At 40.4% G+C, this 21144-nt stretch overlaps 1 protein-coding gene across 5 annotated transcripts; it reads right to left on the reverse strand.

Annotated features, from left to right (window-relative positions):
- Positions 1-669: 669 nt before the first annotated feature.
- Positions 670-15616, reverse strand: EEF1AKMT1 (EEF1A lysine methyltransferase 1). Of its 5 annotated transcripts, none has more exons than XM_039502639.1 (7): positions 15479-15562; positions 9131-9224; positions 8977-9059; positions 8462-8623; positions 7188-7267; positions 2826-3106; positions 670-846 (listed from the first exon to the last, which is right to left on the reverse strand). In XM_039502639.1, exons 3-7 carry the CDS (start codon positions 8977-8979, stop codon positions 692-694), a joined length of 681 nt encoding a protein of 226 aa, XP_039358573.1. In that variant the 5' UTR covers positions 8980-9059; positions 9131-9224; positions 15479-15562; the 3' UTR covers positions 670-691. The 5 variants fall into 5 exon arrangements, with proteins under 5 accessions (XP_039358573.1, XP_039358430.1, XP_039358726.1 ...); XM_039502496.1 differs by having other exon boundaries at positions 7188-7270; positions 15479-15551; XM_039502792.1 differs by lacking the exon at positions 8977-9059 and having other exon boundaries at positions 7188-7270; positions 15479-15551.
- Between the last annotated feature and the right edge of the window lie 5528 nt (positions 15617-21144).

Here is a 21144-nt window from a genome sequence, read left to right on the forward strand (position 1 = left end):
GGCCTTAAGTAATTGAATGGGGACTGGTTGGTTCAACTGACTTGGTAATGGGAGCTTTTCTATTCTAAGTCACCAGTTAGACCTGATTGGTGGCCTTTCCCATATGAGGGCTGTTCCATGGGTGCAATGAAGGGAGGTAGGGTCCAGGTGGCCTCCCTTCATTGCACCCATGGAACAGCCCTCATATGGGAAAGGCCACCAATCAGGTCTAACTGGTGACTTAGAATAGAAAAGCTCCCATTACCAAGTCACCTGAACTAACCAGTCCCCATTCAATTACTTAAGGCCAGGTCTACACTACAAACCTATATTGATATAACTATGCTGCTCAGGGGTGTGAAAAATTCCACATCCCTGAGTGACACAGTTATACTAACCTAACCCTGTAGACAGTGCTATGTTGATGGGAGAAGCTCTCCTGTTGGCATCGAAGCACCTTCACTAAAGCACTACAGCTGCATTGGTGCAGCTGTGCCGCAGGAGCACTCGCTGTACGTGAAGACAAGCCCCAAGTAGGGTACCAAAAGAAATCAGTTACAAATGTTTGCAGATTTAACAGATTACAGAGTCGGTCATATTTAGATATCTAAAGCTAGCCCAGAAACCATTACCTTTAATAAAACAATGAGGATTGCAGACATTGCTGAAAGAAGGAATAAATGGACTTGATTGATGTACTGTTTCGCTTATTTTATGTACACTCTGAACAGCTAGAATCACGGTCTAGTCCAGAATCATAATTCACATAACATCGAAATTCATTGGCTAAGTTTTGCGCATGTTTTGGAGTAAAATTGCACATCTTCACACCAAGATGCTTCGCTGCCTGCTCTTCCATGACTGCACCTGAAGCAGAAAAAAAATAGGATTTCATGACAAAGAAAGGTAACAGCACATTCTATGCTTTTTTCTTTAAATTGTTCCTCCAGCATCCCCCTATTTTTACTTCCCTTCCACAATCCTCTGTAAAGCTCTGTAGCATCAAGCACTCTTGGGCCACAGAGAGGGTTGGAGTCTCAAGGGAGGGAGAAGGAAGGAGAGAAAGGAGGGAAAAGGTCTGAGAATGGTTTTAGGTGCTTTCTCCGCTATCCCCTTCCCCTGGGGCTGATTGTTCTCCCTTGAACATGCTCGACTGTAGATCAAGAGCCAAATGAGAGACAGACTCGAATTTCACACACTGCTGCCATTTGATGAGTGAGTATGCTCCAGAGTGTCATATTTAAAGCTACCCAGTTCAAAACCAGAGTTGCTCTAGGGAAGTAACACACTAGAGCAGAGGCTCCCAAACTTTACTTATTCAAGTACCACCTTCTTAAAAAAACTTGGAGAAGAGCTATGTGGCAGCTTAAACCTCAGCAAGCAGCTGCAGAATTTAGGAACTTGCAAATTCCTAAAGGCAGCAGCATTTTTCACTTATTTTCAATGAGTTCAAATAAATTTAAAATGACTTGTTTTAAAAAAAAATCACTCTTGAGAGTGGTATTCATGTTAGTGTAACTAAACGTAAACAACCCCCTTAGTTACAGTGTGTGATCCTGTCAGATAATTGGTATTTGATTCGAACACTATTCTTCTCTTAGATGATCTCAGAGCACTTTACAAACAACAAATAAGCTCATAATACCCCTGTGAGGCAGGGATTCTTTTTTCAGTTAGCTAACCTGAGGCACAGAGATTGAGTGTGTGCTCAACTTCACACGCTTCAGTGACACAAGTGGGAAGAAAACTCAAGAGTCCCAAGTTTCAGTTTCGCGCTCTAAGCCAGGGTTTCTCAAACTTCATTGCACCGTGAGCCCCTTCTAACAACAACAATTACCCATGACCCCATGAGGGGAGACCGAAGCCTGAGCCCGCTGCCCCGGGCGAAGGGGCCAAAGCCCCACTGCCCCGGGCGGGGGGAGGGGAGAGGAAAAGCCAAAGCCCAAGGGCTTCAGCCCCACACAGGGGGCCTGTAACCTGAGCCCCCCCACCCAGGGCTGAAGTCCTTGGGCTTTGGCCATGAGTGGTGGGGCTCAGGCTTTGTCCCGAGACCCCAACAAATCTAAGTCAGCTCTGGCGACCCCATTAAAATGGGGTCAACACTCTGTGGTCCTGACCCACAGTTTGAGAACTGCTGCTCTGAGCACTAGAGAAATCGCTCTCTATAAATAGAACAGACTCTCAATGGTGTTCTGCTCCAGAAATACACAGGGATTCTCGGGCATGGAATACATATTCCCTATGTGTACTAGGGGCATTAGGCATACACAGGCTATAAGACTGTACAGCTCAGTGATCAGGATTTCCTAAAACCAATGCATTTTGTCCTAATTAGGATACAACTAGAGCTGTACTAAGAAAGGCAATTCCATTTCATGGAGGAGCACAAGTGTATTGGTAGACCCATTTATTGCTAAAGGTAATGTAGAAGGATTCTGCCACTGTTTAAAATCTCAGCCCTCGGGGCAGTTAAAATGTTAGGGAACATACGTGAACAGTTAAAAACCTACAGCATAGTAACAGTACCTGTTAGTTCTGATTCAGAACAAAACCCAGAATTTTTGAAGTTCTCCATGAAAGGGAATGGAGCCCTCCTCCAGGCCAGTCTGCCTGGTGGACTGCCCCAGAGCCATGGACCCTGAAGACTCTGGAGTCCCTGACTCCAGGGCAGTCTGGCAGCCAGGAGTTCAGCAGGCAAGCTGGAAGTAAACCTGTCTGGCAGACAGGGTTCTGTTGGATCCCTGCCTGGGTTCCACTGGAACGTCACCAAAATAGATAATACAAATATTTAGAGCAACAACATTGAGTATATTTTTTTCCTCTCTCAAAAGACACAGATGCTATACCTGTACAGAGCAGAATCTTTCCTTTTGTTAAGTATTTGATTGTCTCTGCTGTTTTTCTGAGACACTCCTCAGACAGATAGGGTGGATCCGCTAATACTATGTCAAAACTGTGTGGTATGAGATTTCCAGGTAAATTCAATGGATTGTTGTAATCATAGAAGATAAATTCCTCTCCGTATACAGAAAATCTTTTGTCATATTCCAGTATACACACTGAAAAATCTCTGTCATCCTGTTCTTTCAGTTTCTGGTAAACACTTGGAGCACTAACACACGCTATCCTGAAAAGAAAAAGAAATAATTCAGAACCTTCTTTTTAAAGGGTAACAGACAAAGATTATATTAGAATTGGGCTCAGACCATAAGATTTAGATTTCTAACCCCCCCAAAGTCAGGTCTATTTGCAAAATTCGATCTGGATTTTGACATCTCTTTGAAGCCCCAAAAGTTCTGGGGTACTTGGATCATGGGTTTTGAATTGGACCTCACTTTTAAGTTATAACCTTTTTGCTTTTACTTGGATTTCTGCTTTTAATACATTCACTATAATTTTGCATTGAACAAACCAACCATCCACAACAAGCCTCCAAGTATAAAAGCCATAATGATGCATTCATTTGAGCAGAATCTGTTGTCCCCCAGCAGGGATCAAGGCCTGCCTCTTTGTATTAAAAATGACAGGATTTACATGCAGACAGTTATGAAGGTTAATAATGAACTACATCATGCTAATGATAATAGAGTACTAGCAGCAGAGATAATCAACAGTATGGCTGCTTGTAGCACCAAGCTGACTAACCTCAGAAAAGTCTATTAAACGATGTGGATTTTACCATGGTTGTGTTTAAACTCCACAAAGACAACTAAAATGCTACAGCTCTTTTGACATAGTCAACAAGATGAAACATCAAGAATAAGTTAAAAATACTGGTCATAAATGGCATCAATTCTGATGTTTATCTCTGTTATTTGAAATAAATATTAGAGAGATTATGCCATGGTTAAATAACCAAAAAATGAAAACACCCTAAGATTTAACATTCTATTTTCCTCCCAATCTATTTTCACAGGAAGAACCTTCTAAAATTAAATCTAGATTGCATTATAGATTTATTCGCAGTTTCTCATCTGAGTGATCCTTCTATACAAAGTGCCAATTTCATGTACATGCAATCCAAATATAAGAATGTATGTCGCCTCATCCTTCTGCTTTGTTTATTCCCTTTGCTCCTTTGAGCAAACAGGGTATCGTAATTAACAAGGCTCCTGAGATTGCAGTTAGAGCTGGTCAGGAATTTTTCAATGACATTTTTTGGGGGTCAGAAAATGGTGATGCAGCAAACTAACTCCACTCTAGAACAGTGTGGTAGTTAGAGCACTCACCTGAGATGTGGGAGACCCAGCTCAAGTCCCTGGTCTGAATCAGGCTAAACAGGGACTTAAGCCAGGATCTCTCACATCTCAGGTGAGTGCCCTGACCACCAGGCTATTCCAGAGGCAAGGGAGTGGGGGAGTGTCTATATGTTTTTGTCAAAAGACCTCAAAAAGGTCTTGGTTTCATCTTGATACAGAATGAGATAAAAAAAAATTTCAAATTTTCAACAAAAAATTTCAATCTCTCAAAACCTTTTTCAACCCTAACTCACACAAACAAGAAACCCAACACAAACAAGAACAAAGAACAAACAAGACAAGAACACAACAAAACAAACAAACAAAACAAACCTGATAGCTCCATGTCCTTCCTTCCCCTTAGTACTTACTCCTTACCATAAATGAACTATGAATTTCATAAACAACAAAACAATTTTTCACTTCAAATAAAAAAAAAAAAATAAAAAAAAAAAAAAAAAGTAAACAAAAAAATGAAATGAAAATCAATAATAGTTATGAAGTCCAAGTCTTCAGGAAGTCATGTGTTTTCAGTGGACAAGAAGAGAAAAAGATGCAAGAAGATGTGATGCTGTATATGCATGATACTGCACTCTATGATGCATATACTTTACTTTTTTTTTGATTTTTTTTTTTTTTTTTTAATTTAATTTTAATAAAAATATAAAATATAAATTAAAAAACACATAATTACAGGTTGAATCAGTACAACACAGAATTTTAATTTGTTCACAACAGAACATTAACTGGTACAAACAACATAATCTTAAAAATAATAATATTAAAATTTAATTATAAATAATTTTTGGTTTATTTTTTTTTTTTTCAAATACCCAATATATCAATCATCATGAGATATAATAATATACATTGAAAAGAACATTGTACATTACTCTGTCTTCCAGTTATGTATATTCAGTTTTCTTATGAGCAGAAAATGAAAAAATAATGATGAAAAAAATATAAATGACACTCAAATAGAAGACTAGACTACTAATTTAGACTGTGTAGACTAAAAATAACCTTTTTCTATTTTCTTTCTTTCTCAGACTGCTTTCTTAATCATCACTGCCAAAAATCATCATCAATCAAAAAATCAAAAAAATTGCATTGATTTTTTTTTTTTTTTTCCATTATTAATTTAAACAAGAAACTATCACAGAAAATATAGAGAGTCACTGCAAGAACATCTTAGAACATCTCATTTTAGTCTTTACAAAAAAAAAAAAAAAAAAAAAAAAAAAAAAAATTGGAAAAAACAAAGAAAAGAACTAGTAAAGCTTTAGTTTTTTTAAAAAGCTTTTTTAAAAAAAAAAAATATTTAATATATTATTAATATATTATATATATATATATATATATATATTATATTTCGCTTTTAAGCGCTCAAGCCAAACCCCAAAAAAAAAAAAAAAAAAAAAAAATAAAAAAAAAAAACCCCCCTCCTTCCCACCCTATATTTCAGGGGTTGGAAACTTTGGCCCCGGCCCATCATCAGTAAGTTGTTGTTTTGGTTTGGGACATTTTTTTTTCCTGCAGCCAGCTCAGGAGCTCCAGCCCCAGCCTGTTTGCCATTCTGCCCTGCAGCCAATGGGAGCTGGGGAAGCGCAAAGCCCGCGCCCCCCGGCTGGGAACAGCGAACCAACAGCGCACGGAGGCCGAGGAGCTGCTCTGCCTGCATGCGCCCAAGTAAAAAAAAAAAACAAATGTATATTAGATATTAAATTCAATGATTCCATAGAGTTTAAAATCATCAAATTTTATAAGCTGACCCCCGCTCTTTGATGCGTCACTTTTTTACCAAACCAAAAATATTCAGCTTATGAACAAGTATATACGGTAGGTATTTAGGCCCTGATTCAGCAAAATGCTTAAATGTATGCTTTAGTACTTTGCTGCACTGCGGACTTAAGCACTACTTACCAAGCAAAGCTTATTTTATAGCAATATGCAAACAGAATTGAAAATTTAATAATAAAGTTTAAAATATTTTTTTCCAAAGAAGAATTTTTGGGAAAACACAAGATTTCCTGTTATGTTATTTTAATGGACAGAGGGGGACAAGAAAAGGGGAAATTAAGTCACAATTTAAAAAATAAAAACAAACAGAACTCCAAAACAAAACATAAAAAAGGACACTAGTCTGTGTTTTTTATTGTGTGAAGAAAGCAATCTGGAGTGAAGCTTCCAGTCTCTCTCCTACAAACATGCCTAAGGGCAGGTTTACACTAGGAGAGCTACATCAGTGCAGCTGCACCTCTGTAGCGCGTCTGGTGAAGACACACTATGCCGAGGGGAGAGACCTCTCCTGTTGCCATAATTACTTCACCTCTGCGAGAGGCGGAAGCTATGTAGGCAGGAGAGCATCTCCTGCTAAAACAGCGCTGGTGTGGACAGTGCTTAGGTCACTGTAACTTGTGTTGCTCATGGGGGTATCTTTTTCATACAAGTTAGATCGACTCAAGCGGTAAATGTAGACCTATCCTAAGAGCAGAAGTTTAAAATAATGGACATGCTGACTGGTGTACAGCACCTCCACTCAAGGACCATAAAGCACTTTACAAATATTAAGCTGCAAAACACTCCATGAGGTAGATATGGTAAGTGTGATCAGCTAGGCTGGTTAATGAGTTCCTCAGTGCCACAGAGAATCAGTCACAGCCAGGATTAAAATCCAGGCCTCCCAACAACCAGTCCTGTGGTCTATGATTAGCAGTCACTTAGTGGTTAGAACTGGAAGGGTCCTCGAGAGGTCATCTAGTCCAGTCCCCTGCACTCATGGCAGGATTAAATATTATCTAGACTATCTCTGACAGGTGTTTGTCTAATCTAGATTTCTATTTCTTACTACCAAAATTCTGATTTTTCTGTACTATCTAGAGAAACATGACTGAAAGTAGCCTACCGACAACATTTTAAGTAAGAAGAAACACAAAATATTTAATTTATAAAATAATTAATAAAACCTACCTGCCACCTCTTCCAGCTGCCAGAATAGCTTCATTAGCCAGGCACAATGCAGTCTCATCATCATACCAAAACTGGCTCAACTGCTGGGGAAAATCATGCACAAACAAACAATTACTGACAGCATCGGTCTCTGTGACTGGGCAGTATAGGACACTTTTTGTTAACCAATATCAGCCCCATTCTAGGAAAACCAAAATCTACAGCTTTTTTGTATCATAAATTGCAATCCTGCACCTCTGAACAACTCTTACTAACTGAGCTGGAAAAGGGATTTCTTTACTGATAGTTTTGTTATTTCCTCTATAAACTAGTATTTCAAGCTGATAAATAGTAGCTACTTCACACTTATATGTTGCCAGAGTTTTATAAAAATCTATTACTATTTCAACAAAACCAAGCTATACCAGACTATTTAGATCATTCCTTTATTTAGTACCTTTGCCCTGTTACCAATGCTGAATCCAAATCCAAAGATATTGAGTGTGCAGATATTTTAACTTCCAGTCTTTAAGTAGTTTAAAATTGTGTTATTAAGAAGTCATTCATTTATTTTGAGGTTGGGAACAGTTTATACCAGCTCAGGATTGTGAGAGGCAAGGAGACAGCCAGAGTGGAGAGATGGGAAAAGTCAAGAAAGTGGTAGCAGTGAAGAAAAGGAAAGATGAGATAGCAGAGGGTAGGAAGGAGAAAGTCAGGGACGACAGCAATCAGGAAAAAAAGGGGTGGGAGGGACAGGAAAAGGAGAGCCAGAAAACCTCATAGCCAGAATCATCAGTCACAGGTAAGAAGGGACAAGTCACTTGGTTCAAATAAGGTAGGTAAAAAACAGAGAGGTATGATGGGAGAAGAGAGGAAAGAGTGTGCTATTTCCACATGATTACAATGTCGCAATTGCATCGCTTTCACACACACACCAAAGGAAAAATCTATACTTTCTCCACCCTCCCAGTCTGGAACTAAAATTTCTAGAGAGGGCAGCTACTTATCTTGGCATCTTTTCTCCCTTCCTCCCTCAGGTCAATTTCAATTAGTGCCAGATAGAACAAAACAAACAAGCAAGCAAACAAAACACACCACATCCAGCTTCAATAACAAGTCAAGAAGACTGACTTTTATAGTGCGGAAACAGCTCCATTAGATTCCGCTACTCTTGAAAATGCCCTTTTTCACTCCCCCTTCCTCTTCACTTCCCAAAAGAAGCCTCACATTTCTGCTCCTCTGTAACTGGGCACTGCAAGTAATTGAATTGCAGTCTCTGAAGTTTAGTTTCTTACCCAGTCCTCCTCTATTGAGCCAATGGAATACTGTTTAAACCCTTGGGAGATCTTTGTGCCCTCTCTCTGTCGCTGATCTCTATAGAACTCCTGCAGGGCAGCCAGCGTATGGGATGAAAGCTGAGGGATGTCGTCATCATCATCATCACCACCACCCATTCTCTAGATGTTAAGAAGAAGAAGTGTTTAAACTCAACTTTTCTCAATAACAGCATTTAGTAAAGACGAGCTCATTTGAGATAAAACAACAAACAGTGAAACATCTACTAACCAGAAAACTAAACTTCTTGAAGCCAGGAGCCAACAAAATAAAGCACATTCTCTCTTGCAGTGTAAGATGGAGGTTGGATTGGGTGAGTAATATTAAAACGTATCAAACACCTACCAGCCAAAGGCAGATATAAAATAGTCTGTCTCCAAGCAGAGTCCAGGGTGGAGTCCCAGAACCATTCCCTTTCTATATAGCTGAGGGCTGACTGATCTTACTGGTGTGTTATTCTTCCAAGACCACTCACCATTTTTTTCCTATCAGCCTCTAGCTAATTAGGCCTTTTGTGTACTTTTCAAGTCCTGTAGAATTCTGCTCCTGCCTTTCCACCTAAAAAGTGTGATGCAATTAGTGCTAAATAATTAGCAAGAACTAGAACACATTTCATATGGTCAGCTCACCAATATAAAGCATGTTCTCCTCTGTTAACTTGTTGGAACAGGCGCACGGTTATTAATCAGGAGGAAAATGATCAGTTGCCTGCAGGAATAATAACTGACACGAAAGATCTGCATTACCAGGAGTGAAAGGGGGCGGGGAAAGCAGACTCCCATCTGTTTTTATCATTTTCATAATGAAAAATCAGTCATTTAACATATCACATTACATGGGATTTCTTTCAGTGTTAACACGCTAACCGCAGAAAGCAGCCATCCAGTACAGAGATAATGCTACAAACTATTAAGAACATATTGTAAAATGACAATATTATGCAGATTTTTAAATATCCTTTTCAATAAAAAGTGTATTAAAATGTATAAATTGAATTTATTAATTATAAGCCCTTTACAAATTTAGGGCCTGAATCTGTTGCCCTACATCTTGTGTAGTCATTTCCAGCAGCGAAATCTGAGTGTAAAATGCCACCAAATCAGAATGGTAGCATTTAACCCCATTAAACAGAGCAAGTAAAATTAATAGGCCCTAAGTATAAAATGAAAATGTCAACAAACTCTTTGGAAGTACTACTGGCCACTTCAATGTTAACAAACTAAGCACAAAACTGCACAGCAGTTAGTTTGATAAGTGATGCTCTGGAGTCATCAAGAACTTGTGTCCTAGGATCAATATTGTCCTCACTCACTCTAATATCACTTTATACAAAGATGTCCCTAAATGCTGGAAAGTCCTCCATAAGCCAAAACAAAGCAGATGGGAGGCTCATGAAGACATCCCTCCCAAATGCCACTGCATGACTAGGAATTTGTATATTTACATATATGAATGGGGGCCACAGGTGGATGAACATGCACACCGTACATCAATTGAGAAGTTCTGGCATTTTTATAAATGACATCTGAATCCTTCAACTGAGTTATATCATCTTGTACCACTTCCTTTAACTCCAATCCTTACCCTCTGCATAACTAAAAGGCATTTGTAAAGCAGCAAAGAGTCCTGTGGCACCTTATAGACGAACAGACGTATTGGAGCATGAGCTTTCGTGGGTGAATACCCACTTCGTCGGATGCATTTATTACACCTTCCCCACCATTATTTTTAGAAATGGTGGTGTTTAGGTAATACAAACATTGATAACACTGCCATGCTTCTCTTGGACAAAATGCAGCAAACTCGGTACCTTGTTGATGATGAGAGTAATGATATGAGAAAGGAAGAGATCCTGCTGTGTGCTGCAGAACCTGTCTTTCTCTTCTTAAAATTGGGAAGCATGACTGGCCAAATTGTAGTTATCTGGGGCACAGGTAAATTATGCATTAAGCATGAATATGCTTAATTAATGTCTATCCAACCAAAACAACCTGAGAGAAACATACTGCTGTACTTTGGTGCTCTGTAAGCAGTATGTGTATTCAAATATTATTTCTTTACCTTATATAGATAGCACTGTTGTGCCTAATCCAAAAGATATACAATTCCCCAATACCTTAATGCCCATTTTCGATTGGAGTGGATTTTTTGGTTGAAAATCTTAAATCCTGAGATGCATTTTTATTTTAGTGTCAAATAATTATTTTAAACATATTTAATGATGTTTCATACTAAAACATGGTTGAACAAACTGGAAGGCTCAAAGTGGGACTCTTTGGCCGTTGATACTTTTGTTTGTAGGTAATCTCTTGCAAATCTGTTTACGTTCTTTTCTCTGCCAAATGCTACACTGAGTGGACAAGTCTCTTCCTTCATAGATGTGCTCAGTGTCTCTTCTGTAACATGTTATAGATATTATTCACACAACATGGTAAGTAGGTAGGTTTACAAGGACAGCCCTTGCTGAAAGTGGAAGATTGTGTAATTATGATGAACAGGGTACTGGGGGAACTAGTAGATTCTCCATTTCTTGATGTCTTCAGATCAAAACTGGTTGCCTTTCTGGAAGTTACGCTTTAGCCAAACACAAGTTATGCATTACTCAAACATATACAGGGGTAACTGGATGACATTTTATGGCCTGTGATATACAGAAGGTCTCACTTGATGATTTAGTGGTCCCTTCTGTCCTTAAACTCTATGAATTTGGTGGAAGAACCATAATATTTTTTGTGACAGTTAAACACAATCATTCTCTCACTGGAAACAGTGCCATCTGGTGGAGTAATAGGTCAAATGGAAATCATTAGACACCTGATAATTACTAGGAAGAAGTGATGAAGTTTATTCTTTCAAGAAATGTGTTTCCCCTACTTCTGATCAAAGGATTCAACAAAATAATGAAATACTAATATTTAATATTAAAGAACACAATAGTATATATAATCTGAATGTAATACAAGACTATAAATTGAGGAATATAGCCTCTTCTCCACACAGAAATGACTGTTCGTGGAAGTTGTGCATAAGCATCAATGGAAACTATCCTTTAACTCAGAAATATGTTTATATATTATCTAAAAATTAGGGCTGTCAATTAATCGCAGTTAACTCATGTGATTAACTCAAAACATTTATTGTGATTAACTGCAATTTTAATCACATTCATAATAATAATAATTGGAGATATACCCAACTCCTAGAACTGGAAGGGACCTTGAAAGGTCATTGAGTCCAGCCCCCTGCCTTCACTAGCAGGACCAGGTACTGATTTTTGCCCCAGATCCCTAAGTGGTCCCTCAAGGATTGAACTCATAACCCTTGGTTTAGCAGGCCAATGCTCAAACAACTGAGCTATCTCTCCCCCCCTCTCTTTGTTAAACAATAGAATACCAATTGAAATTTATTAAATATTTGATTGCTTTTCTACATTTTCAAATATATTGATTTCAGTTACAACACAGAATACAAAGTGTACACTGTTCACTTTATATTGTTTTTATTACAAATATTTGCACTGTAAAAATGATAAAATTGTATTTTTCAGTTCACCTCATACAAGTACTGTAGTGCAATCTCTTTATCATGAAAGTGTAGCTTACAAATGTAGATTTTTTTTTGTTACATAACTGCACTCAAAAACAAAATAATGCAAAACTTCAGCACCTACAAGTCCACTCAGTCCTACTTCTTGTTCAGCCAATTGTTAACACAAACAAGTTTGTTTACATTTAAGGGAGATTGTAAATAAGAAGAGGGCAGCACTATGTCACCAGAAAGTGAGAACAGACATTTGCATGGCACTTTTGTAGCTCACATTGCAAGGTATTTACATGCCAGATATGCTAAACATTCATATGCACCTTCATGCTTCGGCCACCATTCCAGAGGACATGCTTCCATGCTGATGACACTCATTTAAAAAAAAAAAAGCATTAATTACATTTGTGACTGAACTGGTTGGGGAAGAATTGTATGTACCCTGCTCTGTTTTACCTGCATTCTGCCATATATTTCATGTTATAGCAGTCTTACATGATGACACAGCACAGATTGTTCACTTTAAGAACACTGTCACTGCAGATTTCACAAAACGCAAAGAAAGTACCAATGGGAGATTTCTAAAGATAGCTACAGCACTCATTCCAAGGTTTAAGAATCTGAAGTACCTTCCAAAATCTGAGCGGGACAAGGTGTGGAGCAAGCTTTCAGAAGTCTTAAAAAAGCAACACTCCAATGTGGAAACTACAGAACCCAAACCACCAAAAAGGAAAATCAACCTCCTGCTGGTGGCATCTGACTCAGATGATGAAAATGAACATGTGTCAGTCCACACTGCTTTGGATTGTCATCATCATGGACGCACGTCCTCTGGAATGGTGGTTGAAGCATAAACGGATATGAGACTCTTTAGCGCATCTGGCACATAAATATCTTGCGACGCCAGCTATAACAGTGCCACAAGAACACCTGTTCTCACTTTCAGGTGGCATTGTGAACAAGAAGTGGGCAGCATTATCGCCTGCAAATGTAAACAAACTTGTTTGTCTGAGCGACTGCTTGAACAAGAAATAGGACTGAGTGGACTTGTAGGCTCTAGTTTTATATTGTTTTATTTTTGAATGCAGGGTTTGTTTGTTTTTTTACATAATTCTACATTTGTAAATTCAACTTTCATGATAAAGAGATTGCACTACAATACTTGTATTAGGTGAATAGAAAAATACTATTTCTTTTGTTTTTACAGTGCAAATATTTGTAATAAAAAATATAAAGTGAGCACTGTACACTTTGCATTCTGCGTTAAAACTGAAATCAATATATTTGAAAATGTAGAAAACATCCAAAATATTTAAATAAATGGTATTCTATTATTAACAGTGCAATTAATCATGCAATTAATTTTTTATTGTGCGATTAATCATGTGATTAATTTTTTTAATCGCTTGAGTCCTACAAAATGTATAATTGCTTTATGATAATTAGCCATAAATATAGAGGTTCTTAAACAAAGACCTACCCTTTTCTTTTCCCACCCTTAATTCTCAATATCCTAGTTACAACCATGTTCACCTCCCATAATTCTTTGCCCACGCTTCTCTTTGCAGCACTTTGATCAAAACATGCATTCTAAACTTGATTTGCTAAAATTGCATGTGCCATTTGACCACTTGCTAAGAGGTTATATTTAACATGGAATGTTCATTAACCCACCACTGTGAGATGGTCAACTGAACAGTGCTCATTGGGAATGTTTAGTCTGTCACTCCACAGACTCAATGAAAGTGTTTGTCTCTATAGATCAGACCACTGACCGAACACACAGGCCTTTTCACAATATGATGTAGTAGTTAATTTGGTTGACAGACTGGTTTGGCAGAAAGGGGACATATTTATTATCAATTTGAATGTAGAAATAAGTTCAAAAACTGGGTTCCAAAAACTGGCTTTTTTATGGCCTCTCTTCTCCACACCATTAAAAAAAAAAAGATTCGGTTTTACAGGGCCTAAAGGCTAAACCCTAGAGTGTAAAGACGCTTGGCTCACTGCTTTCACACAAGCAGAAAATTCTGCAGTCAAGCTACCGAACACAAATACGTCTTTTTAAGGCTAATTTTGTTCTTAGTAGTCTGTTAAACTGCCTAGCATAAACAACTATAAAAAAATTATTACTAATATAAACTGCAAGTCCACAAAGCTACTATTGCTATTGGCTCTGAATTTGACCAGTTCTATCTAGAGCAAATCACTCTGAAACCCAGATCAGAGTCAGGATAAAAATGACCTCATTGCAGATCAATGGTTCTCAGCCAGGGTTACATGTACCCCTGGGGGTATACAAAGATCTTCCAGGGGGTAACTCAACTCATCTAGATCAGTGTTTCTCAAACTGGGGGGTTGCAGACCCCAGAGGGATCACAAGATGAGGTCACTGCATCATAAGTGCAGAGCCAGCATTAGGGAGTGGCAAGCAGGACAACTGCCCAGGGCCCCATGCCAGAGGGGGTGCTGCAAAGCTAAGTTACATGCTTCAGCCCTGCTGCTGGGGCTTGCTCAGGCTTCAGATAAGGCTCACAAGTGAAAAACAGGCTCAAGTATCACACTGAAACGTACATACAATATTTATATTCCAATCCATTTATTTTATAATTATAGGGTAAAAATCAGAAAGTAAGCAATTTTTCAGTAATAATGTGCTGTGACACTTGTATTTTTATAACTGATTTTGTAAATAAGTAGGTTTTAAATGAGGTGACATGTAGAGTATGCAAGACAAATCAGAGTCCTGAAAGGGCTACAGTAGTCTGGAAAGGTTGAGAACCACAGCCGTAAATAGCCTGATGCTGGTATAAGTTGCCAGTACTTGGAGTGGCCAACAAGCCCGTGTACTAGGCCTGTGTTTCTCCAGTAAGCGAGTCAACGCTGGAGCCAAAAACTGCATTTTCCATCTTTGCTGTTTTTTTCCTCTGCTCTCTTGTATTTGTCTTGTTTTTTCTTCTAGAAAATTGGATTGGATTTTAACATCACCACCACCAGCAGCTCATCTCAACTAACACGGGGGCTTTTCCTTCTACAGACTCTCTATAGCTAACACAATAGCGAACAAGGGATGTGGTTAAAAAGAAAGCCTTATTTACATACGTTACATTTCAAACGCTGAATTGTTACCCCCCTTCATTTCCTGCACCTTTATTGAAAACTTAAAGAGGATTTATAATGTGTTTGCCAATTGCCATGGCATTAAACAGCCTGAGGTCTGTATCCCCAACCCTGAACCTTCTTTAACACTGAGTCGGATGCTGGACGGTGACTTATTAGGCCCATATAATCCATCAAAATTAACACAACAGAACTCCAACCCCTCCCCCCCCCAACACAACACCTCCACTGAACCCCCAACCCCGACCCTCCTCTCCTATCCCTGGAGCCTTCAGTCAAGCGGCCCCGAGGCGAAGCGGCCTCACCACTTCACTCACCGCGGACACGTCTCGCTCCGGGCGCGGGCCCGACACCAGAAACTGATTGTTACGCGAGCGACCGCGCGCACTCCCGCTCTACGTGCACGACCCTGCCAGCGGGGGCGCGCACGCGATGCCGGCTGCGCCCGGTCCTGGTGCGTCTTGCGACCCATCGCCCCCGCCCCCTGGGCGCGTCACCGTGGGCGGGTCCCGCCCTGAGTCCGAGAGCTCGACGCTCCCCTCGCCTCGTGTGGGGCCGCGCGCTGCCCGGGGGCGCCGCCCTGGCTCGGTAGCTGCAGCACTGCGGGGCGGTGCCCGGCCCGAGCTCTGGGCGTCCCGCTCACTGCTTCGGCCACGTGCTCGGCCCAGGGCACCTTTAGCCCCGCGCGCTGCCTGGGCCGGGGGCCAAGGCTGCCTACGCGCCCCAGGGCCTGCGTGGAAGGGGGCGGCCCAGCTGCAGCCACTGCTCCAGCCCGGCGGATCCTGCTCTCCGTGCTGAACCAGGGGTCCGCTCCTGCGGCAGCCCTGGCTGGCCCCACCTGCCACCACAGGAGTTGGATTGTTTTCGTTTTGACTTTGGGCCTCTTTGAGTCGCTTTCTCTTGCTCTCTGGGTTTTACTTAAATCCTCCCTGCTAAAGGTTGGTCTCAACGGTGCTAGCAGGGTGCTTGTCTTCAGAACAGGGCAAAAGGAAACTCTGGGGTGAATTATAGGCCAGCCTAACTTCAATACCCCCCAAAATACAGGGTAAAATACAAATTATTAAACAGTTTATTAAAACCTGGAGGATAATAAGGTCATAAAACTAATAGCCAGCATAGATTTCTTAGGGACAAATTATGCCAAACCCACCTAATTTCCTTCTATGACAGGTAGGGTTGCCAACCCTCCCAGATTGGCCGAGAGTCTCCCAGAATTGAGTTTGATCTCCCAGAAGCTACTGAAGCCAAACCAGGAGATTTTAGGCCACTAAAAATCCAGCGGCAAAGCAGGGACAAGGCAGGCTCTTCCCTACCGGTCCTGGCTCTGCAGGGCTCCCAGAAGTGACCAGCACATCTGGCTCCTAAGCTTGGGGTCTCTGCACTCTGCCCCAGCACCAACTCCACAGCTCCCATTGGCTGGGAACCACAGCCAATGGGGGAGCTGCAAGGGCAGTGCCTGCAGGCAGGAGCAGTACACAGAGGCACCTGTCTGCCTAGGAGCTGGGCATGCTGGCTGCTTCCCAGGAGCCACCTGAGGTAAACGCTGCCTGGCTGGAGCCCAGACCCCCAACTACCTGCCCCAGCCTTGAGTGCTCTCCTGTACCCAAATGCCCTGCCAGAGTCCATGCCCCACATTCCCATCCCTGAGCCCCCTCCCACACCCAAATCCCTCTCAGTGCCTGCAACCCAACCCCCTTCTCCAGGCTCAACTCAGAGCCCCCTCCCACACTCCAAACCCCTCAGGCCCAGCCCACAGCCCACACACCTGCCACGGCCTGGTGAAAGGGGGTGTGGAGTGAGCAGAAGATGGGGCCTTAGAAAAGGGGCAGGGGTGTGGCCTTGGGGCAGGGTAAAGGTGTTCAGGTTTGTGTGAATAGACAGTGGCCCTGTCCAGGCTCTGCCCTGAGGCCCTGCTCCCGTGTCACACTTTTCCCACCCTCGCTCAGCCTCTCCCCCAAAGCTGGTAGGGTAGGGCTGGCAGGAAGCTCAGGGTGGCTGGTGCAAGCCCGTGGCCTGGGACACAGGCTGGCTGGGTCAGCCAGTTGAGTTAATGTAATGCATTGTGAAAGGAAAATATTCTGGCAGTATAAAAGGTTCAGCAAACCTGATCTCTGAGGAAAGGTTAAACTAGGCAGTCTTCAAATCTGAAGTGGGCATTCACCCACGAAAGCTCACGCTGCAAAACGTCTGTTAGTCTATAAGGTGCCACAGGATTCTTTGCTGCTTTTACAGAACCAGACTAACACAGCTACCTCTCTGATACTTCAAAACTGTCAAATGTTTTTATAAAGAGGACTGTGATCAATTGTTCTCCACCTCCATTGAGGGGAGGATAAAATGTAATCAGCTTAATCTGTAGCAAGGGAGATTCAGGTTAGGTATTAGGAAAAGCTTTCTAACTATACAAGGATAGTTAAGCATAGGAACAAGTACCTAGGGAGGTTGTGGATTCTCAGTCAGCCAAGGTTTTCAAGAATTAGGTTTTGCCTACACTGACACTTTTGGCATTTAAACTTTTGTTTCTCAGGGGTGTGAAAAAACACCTCACCCACCCGAACAGCAAAAGTTTTAACAACGAAAAGTATCAGTGTGGACAGCGCTTCATCAGATCTGGGAACTTTACTACACAATGCATAGTGTGACACCATCAACCGTAGTCAGGGTCTTGTGCAACAGTCTTTAGTAGACTAAATGTAGTTGATGATGATTTTAAGTTCCCTTACCTTGTTTACATTCAGTGCCATTTTCCAGCTCAGGAGGCAAGTAGCACAGGAGAACTAGTAACCTGGAATGCGTTTTTAACAATTTAAAGAAACATTAAGCTACTCAAAATATTTTGAGTAGAAGATAAATATAAGCTATCAAGCAACAGTTCATTAATCCTCCTCCGTGCCCCTGCTGAATGTAGAAATAGAATCTGGCATCTAGTAGCTATAGAACCACACTTTATTCTCTATGGCTATTTCCTGGAGATTACATATATCCCTGAGAGGACTAAAAGCTCTTGCGTTGAAGGCTCTTACACACTTCACCAGTCCCATACTTCAGTATAATGTGTCTCGCTCAAAATAACTTCTTGCCTTTACTGAAAATCCAGCAAAAGAGGAACTTCATCCCACTGTGGAGGATTCTGCCACATGGCACCAATTAGCCAGGGGGAAGTCCACTGCTACTACAGCTTTGGTTATTTCGATTCCAAAATTTCCTTTGGGTTGCTGAATAATCAAAAATAGCTGACATTTTAAATGAGGTAACTTTCTACCTCCATTAGTGGTACAGAATATTACATATTAGGGATCAGCTCCCAATTTAATAAGGTTTTACCTACCTCCGTGGGATGCCATGAAGATTTAATGAAAAGTATTTAAGATGTAAAGCTCTACAGAAACGGCTATAAGGCTCAAGCATAAGGTACAGGCCAGAGGAAGGGAGGAGCTCCACTTCTGATCCAGATTTCTCTGCAACATGGTCTCCCTATGACTAAAAGTTTCCTCTTCCCTCCCAAAAAAGTTACTGGAAGATGGATGGAATTAAAGATGTGTGGATTTGGCAATAATTGATTATGGGTTTGGACAGTATCTGGTGGCAGACAAAACCAGAGATCAACTTGACTAGGAACCATGAGTTGCTGGGTCCTTTCTATATGGCTGTAGGGTCAAACTCAAAAGCCATCATAAGAAGTGTCTGTGGTACTGTGTGCTGCTAAAAGCAGCATCTTACTAAGGGTCATTTAGTCAGTTTCCTACTCCCTCTTTGTGAGTAAACTCACTTCTAATTAAATCACGTATTGCACTCTCACAAAAACAGATCCAGTTCCTTTCTTTATAGATGCATCACTGACTATTACTACATTATTCAACAGAATTCAATTTCTTTCCTCTGACATTGCTATCTTTAAAATTGGATAGATATGCTAAAAACTAATTTGATGCAGTAGAGAATTTCTGCTTGTAAGCAAATGCCAATTCTGCTTATTTTTAATAATCTTAGCTAGAGATCATAAGGGAAAGACGCTCTTTGCTTTGGTAGGAAAAATAATGAATTTTAAACAATGCAGTTCTACTCTGAAAAGTGACCACAGCCTTACGAAAGAATAAGTGGTATTCTATTCTGACTGGCACATCAATAAAATTAAATTCTAATTGCTGAATCTTTATTGTTGGTGATGTGTAAGCCAGAAAGAACAGAGCTTGATTTTCATATTGTAGGTGAATTTTCAGGGCTGGTAGTTGGGGAGGGGGAGATGAACAAAAAACTTTTCATTTGTAAACAGTGACTTTCACCTGGAAGCCACTGAACCAGAAATATGCACCTCCACACAACCATTTTGAGAGTCACTTAGACTAGAATCTCACGGTAAAGTTTGTGAAAAGTAGCAGAATGACAACACTGGCAATCCCCAAGCTACACAACCACCCCAGATGCATATCCTTTTGTTGCCCTCAGGTCAGGGGAGAGCTGAACACCTGCTACAGCTAAGAGAACAGTTCACTGCACCTGTCCTTTAATTCTTAAGTCCCTCTGCTGAGAATGCAGATTAAGGTGTAAATTAGAGCCTACCATGATGGCTGTGTTGGTGGTCAGACTACCATAGAAGCCATTAATAAGTCCACCTTTGCCAGCCATTACCACAGATCTCCCATTCCAAGTATGGGGGAAAATTGCATAGAAACTTGATTTTTGAATGGCAACCAGAGGACTAATTTATAAATTCTTGTTATAAATGGAAACAAATATAGAATTTCCAATATCTAAATGAGCTAACAGAACATTTCCCATATTAATGGACTGTGCTATGTGGCATAAATGTGGGATCATCCTGTTTTCTCTGAAAGCCCAGCATAAGCTATTCAAGGTCCTCCCAGACTTACCACAACATATATACTATTGTAACATGCAGATTTTGTTGGCCTTTGAGAGGCTGACAAAAGTGTCTTCAACTGGCCTTTTTCAAACAAAGATGTAATCACACTCTGCCATCACAAGAAGCAGGAAGAAAAATATATAAAATATATTTAGCAAAACCAGTAAAATTAAAGTGGAACAAAAATGCAGTCAAGTAGCAAACATTTTGTACAGCAGCAGATTTTACATAAGTTTTCCTACAGATACCTCTGCACTTATTTCATTCTTTCTTTTTGAGGAAGCAAATAGAAATAAACTAATGTTATGAAAAAAAAGATTTTCTGAAAATGGTACTTTAAAAAAAACTCCAATTCAGACTATAGGTCTAACAAAAGTAAGACAGACAGAAGTTTCCATAAATTCCAACTACACTGCCCTTCTTTTACAGATTACACTAGTAATTAAATACAATTACACTCATGGGATCTAGACATGATCTGGCCACCTTAAAGGATGTAGGTAACAAACATTTTAACCAAGATACAAAACAGGTATCTAATTTTTCTTGTTTTCCTGAGTCTGAGTGAGTTAATATTTAAATACATGTGCGCTTATCAAAATCCATATGCAAGATACAGTACATTTTCAACAGCAGTTTTTAAGAAATCATGAAAGTGCATAAAAGCCTGAAGGCAGGCAAAGAGTACTTTAGAAGAACAGTCTTTCGAATGGCAGAAGAATGTAAGCCTTCCCAGTATAGTGTTGATCTTGTGAGAGGACATCAGTGATCTTCCGAAGACTTCAAATGGTGTTTTTAGCAGTGACAACAATGATTTGAAGTAACAAAATGCCACTAAAGAGTATTGGCATAAACCAAGAATTAAGGAACGTGGATACAGTACTAAAATATTGAGTGTCCTGGCAACTTATTAGAATAAATCTGAAGGTAGCTTTCAAATCAATAAGCTTTTGCTGGGTTTATTGTGATGACTTCTTTCCATGCAGTAAATACCATATTCAGCAACAGATATGTGGTGGTTCTGACATACCATAGTCCCAACTGGTATCTATTACCAATAATACCAACAACCGAGATAAAGCTACTCGTTTGCAACAATAACTAGTTGTTTGGGGGGGG

Source organism: Mauremys reevesii, linkage group 1 (genome assembly GCF_016161935.1).
Source record: "Mauremys reevesii isolate NIE-2019 linkage group 1, ASM1616193v1, whole genome shotgun sequence".
In the NCBI taxonomy this organism is placed as follows: Eukaryota; Metazoa; Chordata; order Testudines; family Geoemydidae; genus Mauremys; species Mauremys reevesii.